Source organism: Aythya fuligula, chromosome 5, assembly GCF_009819795.1.
Source record: "Aythya fuligula isolate bAytFul2 chromosome 5, bAytFul2.pri, whole genome shotgun sequence".
Lineage (NCBI taxonomy): Eukaryota > Metazoa > Chordata > Aves > Anseriformes > Anatidae > Aythya > Aythya fuligula.
This window is the reverse complement of record NC_045563.1, coordinates 46,481,734-46,494,550: the sequence shown is the minus strand read 5'-3', so window position 1 is coordinate 46,494,550 and position 12,817 is coordinate 46,481,734. Positions and strand designations below refer to the sequence as shown.

Here is a 12,817-nt window from a genome sequence, read left to right as displayed (position 1 = left end):
TAAGTTTAAAAAAAAAAAAAGTGCAGGGGAGTAAGAATGCTGTGTTCATAGAATGTGAAGTTCATAGACTGTATTTTCCTCAAACTGAGGATAAAATGCTGAATTTCCACCAAGATGCAGGAAAAATCAACCCCTAGTACTTACTTTAGTCACCTTCTTCCTTTTTGGAGTCTTCTTCCAAGACTGATAGTTTTTTTTTTGTTTCCCTAATATTGTGTTATGAGCCATTATTTGTGGGGTTAAAAAAAAAAAAAAAAAAAGAGAATGTTGGTTAGCATGTATATTATACCTGCTGAATACTTTGCAGTGACTTGAACTCTTAAGCCGTTTCTCAGAAATGGGTAATTGCTTTGCCTTATCTTACTACTGTTAGTAGCACACATGGGTATAAAAGTTCTCCTTTCGTACTACTGCTACTTACCCTCAAAAAGAAAAAGAAATGTTTTGTTTATTTTTTTCCTCAAAAAAAAAAAAAAAAAAAAAAAAAAGGGTTTGTTTAGCCTTTTGCTAAAAGGCTGTACTTGTATTACCCTGCTGCTTTTTATCACCTTTTTAGAAGTGAAGGAAAAAAAAAATAACATAACCTTTTCCTGTTGGAAGAAATTTCTTAAGTACAGTAAAAAAAAAAAAAAAAAAAAAACATCCCTAGGAGATGCCCCATTCCTGCAAGTGCTCAAGGCCAGGTTGGATGGGGCTTGGGACAACTTGGTTTAGTGGGAGGTGTCCTTGCCCATGACAGGGGTTTGGAACTGGATGGGCTTTAAGGTCTCTTTCAACCCAAACCATTCTGTGATAAAATTATCTTTGCCTAGGAGATTAATCAAGATGTTACCTTTGATTTATATTTGTATTTTGTTATCAACAGCTGCACTCATCCATTTAAGTATGCCTCAGGTAACCTTTAGTTTTATAAATACCAAGGACAGTTTGACAGTCCAAGCAATTCAGAGTTTTGTAAAAGCCTTTAGATTTCAACTGATTAATATCTAAAGCAACTTGATTAGTCCATAGCCCTTACAACCACTATTGTAGCCATGCTGGTGATGCAGATTTGCTTAGTGTGCTGTAGATGTCTGATTCTTTCCACTGGCAACAGAAGTAGCACTGAATATTTTTTTTCTTTATAATTTACATGTATTTTAAGAACAGAAATAAGATTCATTCTGAGGTGCTTTAAGAAAAAAAAAGTAAGATTTTGAAACCCAAAGGTGAAATTAAGCACAACTGTTACAATAGTATTTTTTTATTATTATTATTTTGTTTTGTTTTAAAAGGACTAACCAGCCAGGAATGTTCACGAAGAAAGAATTTGATCAGTTGGCCTCAGCAATAGACAGCTTCAGTCTCATGACATACGACTATTCAACACCACAACGGTAAGACTAACGTTAGGAAAAACACGCTGAAGGAACTCATTTCCATTTACGCTGCTATGAAACCTACAATATGAGTTACCTTTTTTTTCCCATAAAATGGATGGTGTGTGTTAACTGTAATAGACAGGAAAGTTTTGGATTAGTAGTTAGGATAGTTTATTTTTGAATCAGCCCATAACTTGGGTGTAACTGCAGTGAGGATCTGGCACCCAGTACTGTGAAGGGCTTTGTACCTGAGCTAAAGAATTACTCTTTTACTAGTATTGTGACACTTATTTTTTCCAGACTAGGATATTTTGGTTTTATTTATTTGGCACAGTTCTGCATAATGGTACAAAATAATCCAGTACATATCATTGTGGGGGAAAAAAGAATAGCAAAATTGACAAGTAATTTGTCTGCTTCATCCTGAGGCAGACAAATTCTTTCTCAGATTCCTTCTGCTTCTCAAATTCCTTCTGCTTGAAGGTGGCTTCTCCAGAGTTAATGCTTGTGGTAGACTGGCAGACTTACATGCCATCGCTTTTGCATGTGTTCCATCACTAAGACATCTGCCACCCATAGTATTCTAGCACTTTGATAGTGTCTAGGCAGGTTCAATAGAAGAACAATTATGTCTCTTCTGAAATTTACCTTCCTCTTTCCTCTCTCTCCCCAGACCCTGTCTCTAGATCTTCCAACATAGCACCCTAGGGGAAAACAATCATGGGCAGTAATGTGTACTGAGGTTAGAACAGGCTTTTGTTACTCTCTTCTGCTGGAATATGAAGCATAGAGGTAACCGTTTTAGCTTTCCTCTAGGTAAATGGGACATCTATGAAGATGAAGTGCTAAGGGCTTTCACACAGTCAGTGCAAACTCATCTGGAACTCTGGATGCACTTTGAGTTTTACACCATACTGTAGGCTACATCTTTCCTATGTGGTGAAGCTGCACCATGCTTTATATCATGTTAAAATTACAGGCTCTGTTATGGTACAGTCACACCTTAATGCTTTTACTGCTGCATTAAGTTACTTAGATCTGGCTTGGAACTGCTATTCTTTTGTACTTTGAAGTAGGAGACAATGTTCAGTTAACACACTCATTGTTGTGTTTGAAATAAATGTAGTTTCTGAGAGAGGTTTTGGAAAAAAAAACAAAAAACAACAATAACACCTTTTTTAAAAATTTGCTTTTATTGGTTTGAGTATACTAAAAGCAGTGTACATACAGCAAAAATTCTGTACTGTATTACCACTTGCAGTTTTAATGTTACAGATATTCTGAAGACCTTGAGCAGAAAATATTGATATTTAAAAGTCTGGAATGTGCTTTTACTTTTATCGTATTAGTGAATGTTTGCAGTAGAGCCTGTTGCTCTATTCTCTGAGCTCGGGAGAAAGTAAGACTGGTATCTTGATGCTGTATTTAGGATAGTTCAACTAGTCTGCATATTCAGGTGCTGCTCTCTAACAACAGAGCTTTTTGTTGCTAAGCAATTGCCCCTTTAGAGTTTTATTCATAAATAAAGTGTACAAATGTTAAGCAGTCTTTGAAACTTGTATTGCTTCCTTGTCACTGCTTTTATAGTTGTTCTATGAGTAAATGATGTATTTTGTCCCTGTATATTGTGCTGGTGTACAGTAAAAACATTGAGGATGGTATTGGAAAACAGTTGGGCCAAGCTCAGTGACGGTAAATGTGCTAGGTGGTAACTTCTTTACCCATCATAGGAAGTTTCATGTACACCTTAGAAATGAATGACCTTTTAGTGGGACAAGCATGTTCTGTGCAGCAACAGTTTTAAGCCACTGAAGTATGTGCATTGAATCTTTGTAGGCTTGCAGGTTATTTTCAATGCTTTTTGTGTGCCATAGCTTTCTCTATAATTGCACTCTGCAAAAAGAGAGGGCTATTGAGAATGAACATGTACTTTTTCTGACAGCATGATCATGTGTGTTTTGTTTGTTTGTTTTTTGTCTAACTCAACAGACCTGGTCCAAATTCCCCGCTTCCCTGGGTTCGAGCCTGTGTTCAAGTACTGGATCCTGATTCAAAATGGAGAAACAAGATTCTTCTAGGGCTGAATTTCTATGGCATGGACTACTCTGCTTTGGGAGCTTTGGGGGAGCCAATCCTTGGTGGAAGGTAAGACTTTTCTGGTTATAAGTACTTATACATGAGATTCTCACAAACATGGAAATTCAGAAGCATTCTTGTTTAGAAATATGAATGTGTTGGTAACACAGAAATGGCAAAAGTGATAAATTCGTGCATGAAGTAGTACTTCACCATTTAGAGTAAGATCAGTTGTTCCTTGTACAGAAGTGCAGATAGATGGCACAGATACCCTGTCAGAACACAGAAGAGAAAAAAGGTTTGTGCAATTTTCCTTCCTTTCTCTCTCCATGTTTGTACATTCAGTTTGTCATCTTTGTGTTACAATGTTCTACTTTATTCTTTTATATTCTGTATCAGTTTGGAGGTTCATTCAGGTGACCTAAAGATTTTTTCTCTCAGCTCCTGATGTTGTTACCTGTTACTTTCAAATTTGATATTAGTTTCAAACAGCAATATGCCACAGAGTTTCTTTTGAGTAGGAAAAGCTGCAGTAAGCTCACCTGGAGACAAAAATCTATAAGAAGATAAAGGGAAGTGTTCCAAAGACAGCCTGAAATTTTATATTGATTCTCAGAAGATAATGGTTGTTTTAGTTTTGGGTAACAACCACATGTAATAAACAGTGAGCTTCACAGAAATACAATATGGGTAGAATGCATCAAGCCAGAAGAGAAAGCAAGAAAAATGTGAATTTGGCAGGAAAATCAGGTTTGTTCTGAAATTTGATACTAATTTGTAAAATTAAAACAGACAGGTAGGTGGAAGCAGACCTTAAAGCATAAGAGATGATCACTTCCATACACAGATTACTAAGATATCAAGAAATTTCAATATAGTGTTTAAAAAAATAGTTAAGCACTGAAATAACATCTGGTGTGGGTTGTATAAGGTAAGGTCCACTTTATGTCAGTGCCTTCAGTTACACAAACACTTTGTCATCATTTTACTAGCCTACACTGTCTTCATGCTTCACGTTGGCCATTTGCTGGGATATAATACTGTTGACATAGTTCTTTCCACTTGCTGAGTTGTATGAGTCTGGCTGGATAGTAGAAAATGACTATAGGGTGAAGGGAATAAAGCCATTATTTACAGTGGAAGGTATACGGAAAGTATATCCGAATGTCTTCTGTAAAGTTGGTTGTAACGTGGTTAGGCAGGAGCTATTTTAATATTTAGTCAAAGCACTGTTGATTTGCAAGCCTAATTGTATAAACTCATTTACTCTGAGGGTGATGAGGAATTGGCACAGGCTGCCCAGAGAAGCTGTGGCTGCCCCATTCCTGACAGTGCCCAAGGCCAGGCTGGATGGGGCTTTGGGCAACCTGGGCTGGTGGGAGGTGTCCCTGCCCATGGCAGAGGTTTGGAACTGGATGATCTTTTAAGGTCCCTTCCAACCCAATCCTTTCTGTGATTCTTTGAAACTCAGCACAATTAACGTAGCTCACTACAAAATTTGCAGTTCCTTTTGCAGGTTGGACTATCACTAATCTGCAAAGTAAATGAATCTTGGTATTTCCTGAACTGCAGCTTTTGCAGTGAAGTTTCTTCTAGAAAACATACTGCACACTAGAAAGGTGACTACTTTTACTTTGCACAGACCTTTCATATCCTGGATTATATTATAGAGTAATTGCATGTTGTTTTTAATGACAAAAATCTCCTAGCTAATAGTTATCTGTGATTAAGTTTTAGTGAAAGGCATTGTTTAGCTGTTTGTAGGTGCACAGTATGGGACAACATGTTCTATACGAAGAATAGTTCTGTTAACATGTTCTTCATTAACAGGCATGTTATTGACATTTTACATAGAACTACCAGAACCTTGCTTCTGGATAAAGTCTTTGTGTCAGAGACTGTTTGAATTTATACATAAATCCCATTAGTTTTCACTTGCTGCCTTTCCTGTTAAGCATCTGTCTGTGGTTAAGCTTGCTTTTCCAGAAATACGTTTCGAGCATGCACACTTAATGCATTAGTCATTGCTATATGTGTCATATATAGTAATGTGATAGTAAAACAGGTTCAATTAAAATAGTTTCCAAGTAGGCCAAGCTTCTGAATTAAAAGGGGTAAAAGAGAGTTCAGTGTGAAATAAGCTTTCTGCCTCTTAATTGGTACAAGGCTGCTTGTAAGAAAATCTCAGTTTCCAGCATCTGTGAGTCTTTGAAAACCATCCGTATCACAACCAGTTGAATCCCACAGTGGGCATAGCTTATTCAGAGGCTCTCCTCCCTCTCCAAAAGCTCCCACTTATTCCATTGTTAATACTCCAGCTTCATAAGTATTATTTTTTTAAATCTGAAAAGACTCATGTCCTGAGGCTGATGCTGTTCTTTCTCATTTTTGTATCTGCTTCATGCTATGTAAAAAGTTGCTATGTGTAGAAAGGGATGGCTTAATTATTGGCTTCTTACCTTCAGTCCTCAGGGAATTGATCTTCTATTTTGGTGGCTGTAATCCAGTGTTGGTCATGTAGTAAGTGCGAATGTTTGTCCATTGCTCCCTTGAAGGTACCCTCAATATGTTGCAATGGATAGTGATGTACTGTCAGTAAAATTATTTTAAAATAATGTTCAGCAAAGTGTTATATGGGACATCAACTTCTTCGTTGTAGGTTTCTTCAAGTTTTTGCGTGGTGAAATTTATTGCACATGCAGGTCTTCAACAGGCTAGTGCTTAAAATTACTGGCATAGCTTATATGTAAAATTATGTGCAGAGTGCAGAAACCTTTGCTGGTTTCATGTTTGTGTTTTTCTTCAGTATAGGAATTATGTGATGTAGAGAGATTCTGAAAGTAGGCAGATCTCATTCACTGAATGTTTTCTTAGTTAAGAAGCTCATAGAACAATTTTCAATAGAGTTTCTATTTCCATAAAATATCTGGCTGTTCTTATTGCAGCATGCAATCTGAAGGTAGAACTACTTGGTTACCATTTTGCTGAAAAGATATACAGGCTTTCCATATAATATCCTTTTTCTTCATACACACTGGAAAAAGTAGTATGTATGTGTGTTTGTGCTTTTGTATGTGTCTATATATCAGAATTATATGAAATGAAAACAATTGTTCTTTCACAGCCCAACGTAGCTTTGTCTTTGGGAGTTTTTACAGTAGGAACTACAACTTATGTTTGCCTTAATGATGTGTTCATCTTTCACTTGCAGTGCAGCAACAAGTATTATTTGTTAATACAGTGAGCCTCTCAGAGATGATAGCACATTCTTGTGCTTTAATCTACCAAGTACCATTGTTGTTTAGCTGCAGGGAAGCTACATTCCCATGTATACTTAGTTCTGACATAATTTGTATGAAATGCTAAATTGAAGTAAAGGTTACATGACTGTGATTCCCCAAACCACCTCTAGTGCTTCTGGCAATGTTTACTGCCCTCTGGCTGTCAAGAATCAGGTTTCTGAACTGCTAAGATGTAGTCATTAAAACTTACCTCTGTATTAAAATCCTGTCAGAATGTAACCAGCTGGTGTGGCTGGCTTGCTGCTCTTATGATCACTTTGTTCCGGTGTGTCCTCTGTTGATACTATTGAACCTGACAATATTTCTTCTTCACCTCTGAAGTGTACATCTTGGGTAAATAATTCTTCACTCTCCCCCGAAGCTTAAGAAATTGTTCAGCCTTTCTGCAGAATCTTTACCCCTGAGTTCTTGTTGATACCTTCAGTAGGTCAACAAGCCCCTCAGTCTTGCAAACTTCCTTCTTCCAAAGTACTCTTTCCCCCGTTAGCTACCTGCTCTTAAGAACCTCTTAATCATTAGGATATTATATTATATAAATGATTATTCAATTGCAGTAATATCATAATAATAATGCAGCACTTATGTTAATTTGGGATTATATTGTGGTGTTAAGAATTTATTTTACAAGCTCTATTCTGATTTGTACTAAAGGTTGATGTACAAAATCAAAGTGCCTCCTTTCATTTTGACAGAGTTTTGACGCAGAATTACAAAAAGTAATAGCATTACAAAAAGTACTGATTGCTTTTTGTGTAAGGCAGTGGAAAAGATTCTGTTAAAAAAAAAAAACGAAACAGCAAACATTTCTCAATGTTTTTATGCCCAGTCATTTGGGCAGGAAGGAATGCTTATGTTTATTACGATTCTAGAGAAAAGTAGCAATGGCAGCGACAACGTAAGCATAATGATTTAATTCCTGATGGAAGGACTTAATAAATGAGTCAAGAGCCAGCCTGTGAAATATGCAAGATTCTGAATAGGCTTGGAGTAACTAACAGAAAATAGTAATGGAGCATATAGCTCCAGAGTCTTTGGAGTAATAGAAGTGCAAGTGTGTTCCACAACATTAACAGCTTTTGTTTTGGGCAAACAGCTTGTTATACCTAGTGTTATAAAGCAGGTGATTGAATAAGGTTTTCTGCTGATAACATTCAATAGCAGTATAAGGTCCAATGAATTTTTCATCACATTTTTGAGACATTTCCGAATATTATTAACACCAGGAAACAGAAGGAGATTTTTTTTTTCCCACCATTAAATTATTTTGCTTGCTTTAGGAAAGTGAGTCTAAAAATGCTGAGTAACAAATATTAAGCTAAAATAGCTGTGCGCTTAAAATAGAGTTGCATTTCAAAATGTTACTAAGATGAAAATCAAGGCAGAGTTTTTCTTTAGAATAAGATACAATATTACAAAACAATTATAAGTGCCTTATTTGGAAACTGTATGGAATGTACAAGATTGTGCCCAAAATGTCTGTATATCCTCAGTAGTTGCCTCTTGCCATTTGAGGTATGTCATTTCCATATTTAAATCTAGTGTAGCTTTTGTTATCTATTTCAGAAAGAAGCTGTCTTTGAATCTCTTCATATATCTTATGTTTTCTGAATAGAATCAGCTTTTTTATTTACCTGCCTTTATGGCTGGGGCAGAAAGAAAACTTGTCCAGAGTTGTATTTATGTGCAGCTCAAAGTAGCCGCATCGCCAAGCTTACAGCAGGAATACGTACTTCCCGTTCGTGTGCGAGGATGTAGATTGCATGAGAGGAGTACTGTCTGTAGGCCTGGATGGTCCTACTGCCAGCCTTAGATTACTGGGTGGGGTGCAAGAGAGGCAGGTGGTACGTGTGATTTTTTTTTCAATAAAAATGTGAATTATTTACTAAGATGATTAAACCCAGAGGAGGTCATCTTATCATTAGTGATTCCTTGTATTTAAAAAAATGTAGACACATCAGTGTTTTTACAAGATTATTTTTTTTGCCTGTGTGAGTGAAAGCAAAACTTCCCTGAGTCAGCAGTAGTCTAAGTGAATGCAGGCTTTGAGTCCCAGGAATTTATTTTCCTGTTCTGCTTCTAGCTGAGTTGAGGGTTAGAGGTCTGTGCTTAATACGCTGATCACTTGGAGCTATAAACCTGAAAAGGTAAAAGTCAATGAAGCTGTCACTTTCCATGTTCTTGCACTGCTTTGAATTAGTTTTAATGGATTTAGATAGTTATTTCACTGAATTCTTCATTTTATAGTAATGAGGCACTAGACAGTTTGAGGAAAACTCAATATAGAGGTGGAATATATTATGGTATTGACAATGTGAGTGAAAGTTATGACCAAATGTAGCAGTATGTGTGATACTTTTCCTGGGTTAGAACCAATTATACTCAGGTGTATTTTAGCTGTTCTTTTAATTGTTCTACGCAAATCTAATCATGAAAGAAAGCTGATGGAAGCAGCAAACCAAAAAGCAGCTTTGTCTTAAGAAAATCAATTAAAATTTAGGTCAAGAGAAACTGAAGTGCTTGATAAGTCTGAATTAAATATAATCTCTCTCCCCAGACAAAACAAAGAAGCCCTGCGCCACTGGCTGTAGTGTGTCAAGCTCACAGAGAGCCCCATCAATAAAATTAAATCAGATCTGAAAACCTCTACAGAAATGAAGTGTTTTCTTGCTCCTTACCCCTAGAGTCTTCTTTGAGTAAATCCATAATGGGAATATTCAATCATAAGATATGCCTGGAACCCTGTTGCTGACTGGCACCATTTATTTAGCAATGGCATTAAGAATCATTGAAAATCTTTGTGGTTTTGTGTGCGTGTACGTGTCTTGGTTGTGTTTTCTTTTTAAAGCAAGAGTATAGTATTGAATTGTGAACTTGCCTGAAGGAAAACACTGGCAGTTTGCAAAGAAAACATTTGCCATTAGTTTTTCATGAAATGGTCATTATTATGGTGCATAATAGAAGACTGATTGCGTGTTTTACTAAGTACAGTAAGATCTTCCAGAGTAAGTATGTTAGGATCTGTTTTGTAGTCCTGAAAGATATATTATATATATATATATATATACATATATATATATATATATATATATATATATATATATATACATATATATATATATATACATATATATATATATATATATATACATATATATATATATATATATAAAGGAGTGTGTTAAGAATATAAAATTAAAATCTTGAAGTGGATTAGTAGATAGATGTAAGCAGTAGGAAGTCCAGCAGAAGATAAAACACCTTGTTCAGAAGACCTCCTCAGTGATCTTGTACTTGAATAGGAAAAGATGTGATCTTAAAACTGCAGTAAGGAAAAGTCAGTGTCTTCAAAAAAGTTAGTAATTCTGGAGCCTGGAAGAAAATTGCTACAGCTGTCATGGTGCCGTTTGCCCCAGCTTGATGTTAGTATGTGTAGTTTGACATGGGCTGTATTTTAAGTTCTCTCTTTTCATTCACTTTCTCCAAGTTCACTGCAGTTATTAAAACTCCCTTCTCGCATTGTGCACAACTGAAGCTGACTGTCTCTGGTTTTACATGTAAACTGTTTGTCATTTGAAATTTTAGTTTATTTTTGTTTACATGGATCCGATGGGAAGTTGTTCTTGGAGTTTAAACAGCACTTATTTCTGGACATGCTTTGTAAGGTGAATGAAGCAGTCCAGTGTAATTCACTCTGATACGTACAGAGGTATTGAAATTGTAAGAGAGAGGTCTCTGAGGAAAACAATGCTGTGTAAATGTTTCCTTTTCCTTTGCATTTTTGATAAATCTTTATTTCCAATCAATAGGCCTGATAATTAACTGCGCATTGCCAGGGGAGCAAAGTTCCCCCCATCCCCTCCAAAGCAAACTGTAATTAATAAGACTAGAAACATAGTAGAGTTTGGACAGCAAATGATAGGAAAGCTTATCAAAAACAGGCATCTGTGCAGAGACCTGTGTTCTTTTGGCTCACTTAAAATAAAAATTCAAGGTTATGTTTCTGAAAGAAAACAAACATGCTGGTGAAAAGGCAGAATTTTTAATAGAAGTAAAATGTTCTTTTTTATTTTCTTAGTGCTGTCGTGCTTTTCTTAGTGCTTAGTGCTTTTCAAAGTGCTGTCGACTTTGCTGTGAAACCTTAGCAATTTATTTAATCTCTTTCCTCCTTTATTTGAACTATTAGAAAAGCAGACGGATGTAATTTAGTTTTAGGGGTATTGCTGGTAAGAGGTATGCATTTGAACTTTGGCAAATGTTGAGATTTTTAGTGCAGTGCGAAACAACTTGGAATTAATTTTGATATACAGTTTTTGCTCTTGTAGCCCTTCTGTATCTAAATAACATACCACAACGTAAAAAGACTGTGGTATGTTACTCAGAGCAATGGTAAATATTGGTAATGCACAATTCAGGAGCACTGGGCAGTGACAGTGTAATGAATACTGGGATGTCAGATGGAGAACTGTAACTGGGATGAGCTTGTTTTTTTGTTTTACTTTTTTTGGTGGTGTTAGAAGGAACATCTGATCTTTTTGCTGAAAGCAAATACATTTTGTCTTACCCAATAATAGCTTTTCATCTGGTTTCTTGAATTAATTTAGTCATATGCATTTAATCAATTATCTAATTAATCCTAGGCATTATTATCTTTTGTTCTTTTCTATTCCTGATTGTTCTGGTTTCTCTTCACGGTTCTTCCTGCTACCTGAACTTAACTGCCTTGCATATTACACCTTCAGACTCATTAGCTGTTTGTCTTAGTTAATTGCTAAAGATAATCTTCATGAATAGAGTCACTTTGCCCTTTGTCTTCAGACAATTTCACTGCAGGGAAGATTTTTGACAGGTGGAAAAAAAACATGGCAAATCTTTTAAACAACTAAAAAACCTCTACCAGGTATTCTGTAAAGCTGGGGGAAGAAGAAAATGTCATTCTCATGAGGAATAAGCTGTACTTTTGCTTCCTAAACATGTTTCTTACCAACATTGGTTTCACGTAAAAATTTCTGGCAGGCAAGTGACTGTACAATAATCAGTTCATGAAGTAATCCAGAGAACTCAGCCTTCCTCCAGCAGATAGCAATTCTGCCTCTTGTTCCCTTGTTTTTATGGTTGCCAGGACTACTTGGGGAGAATAAAGGGAAGTGACGGAATATTCTGCTGTATTTGATAGCCTGTTGAAGGGAGACTTTTGAACATGTTAACAGTCTTTAAAAGAATGAAATGGGAATGCAGGAATTGGGCAAGTGAGGTTTTTGTTGGTTTAGTTTGCGATTATTAAAAATAATCCTGGAACACTGTGGCACAAGGGATCTCAGTTTGGACTGTGAAAAATGTGGATGGCTTTGAGAAGGTGAATGTTTGATACTTTCTCATCTTTAATAGTATTAACTGGCAGTATTTTCCTCCATTATAGTGAAACAAGGAAAGTCATTTTACAGTGTCCTCTTTGTAGTAGAAGGTTGCCTCAAATAAATATTCAACAAAATATTACATCTACAGACTATTCCTATTTTGCTACCTATTTTGAAGTTATTTGATTAGATTCAAAGTTATTTGTCTTTTTTTCCTGTTTGTTTACAGTGTTAGTTTTGAATGTTGCCCATCCAAGAAAAGAATAATCTTTGTCAACTGAGGACATATGATGTTGCCTTTTTGCAGTAGTGGAGGCCCATTTTGATGGGAACATTGCTGTTACCAGTGTTGAACATCTTGTTATACCTGCATGTTCTATTTCGGCTTATTATTTGATGTGTGATTTTCTTCAAATATGCACTGAAAATCTTTAAAGCTTCTACTACATCTTCTAATTTATATTTTCATCTCTTTCAAAGTTCACCATACCCGTGGATGATCTCTTATCCTGGTGCTAAAGCATGTATTTTTGTTAAAAGATTCTGTTCATAATTCCAAATCTTTTGTATTTTACAAGCTTGTAAAGTGAAAGAAAAAGCTACCAGACTACAATGTTTCAATCTGTTAGGACTGTGCCACTTACAGAGTGGCTTAAACCTTCTCCTAGTATAGCACCACTGAAAAGGGATGTCCTTGACCCCAAAATTGGAGTTTACTGACCCA

At 36.1% G+C, this 12,817-nt stretch overlaps 1 protein-coding gene across 5 annotated transcripts in view; it reads left to right on the top strand.

Annotated features, from left to right (window-relative positions):
• The window catches only part of CHID1 (chitinase domain containing 1), a 105,839-nt gene that overhangs the window by 46,812 nt on the left and 46,210 nt on the right, over positions 1-12,817 (top strand). For all 5 annotated transcript variants that reach the window (XM_032188472.1, XM_032188474.1, XM_032188473.1 and 2 more), the window contains exons 9-10: positions 1,275-1,376; positions 3,351-3,506. In XM_032188472.1, the coding sequence (XP_032044363.1) occupies positions 1,275-1,376; positions 3,351-3,506 (258 nt within the window). The remainder of the gene's footprint in view (positions 1-1,274; positions 1,377-3,350; positions 3,507-12,817) is intronic.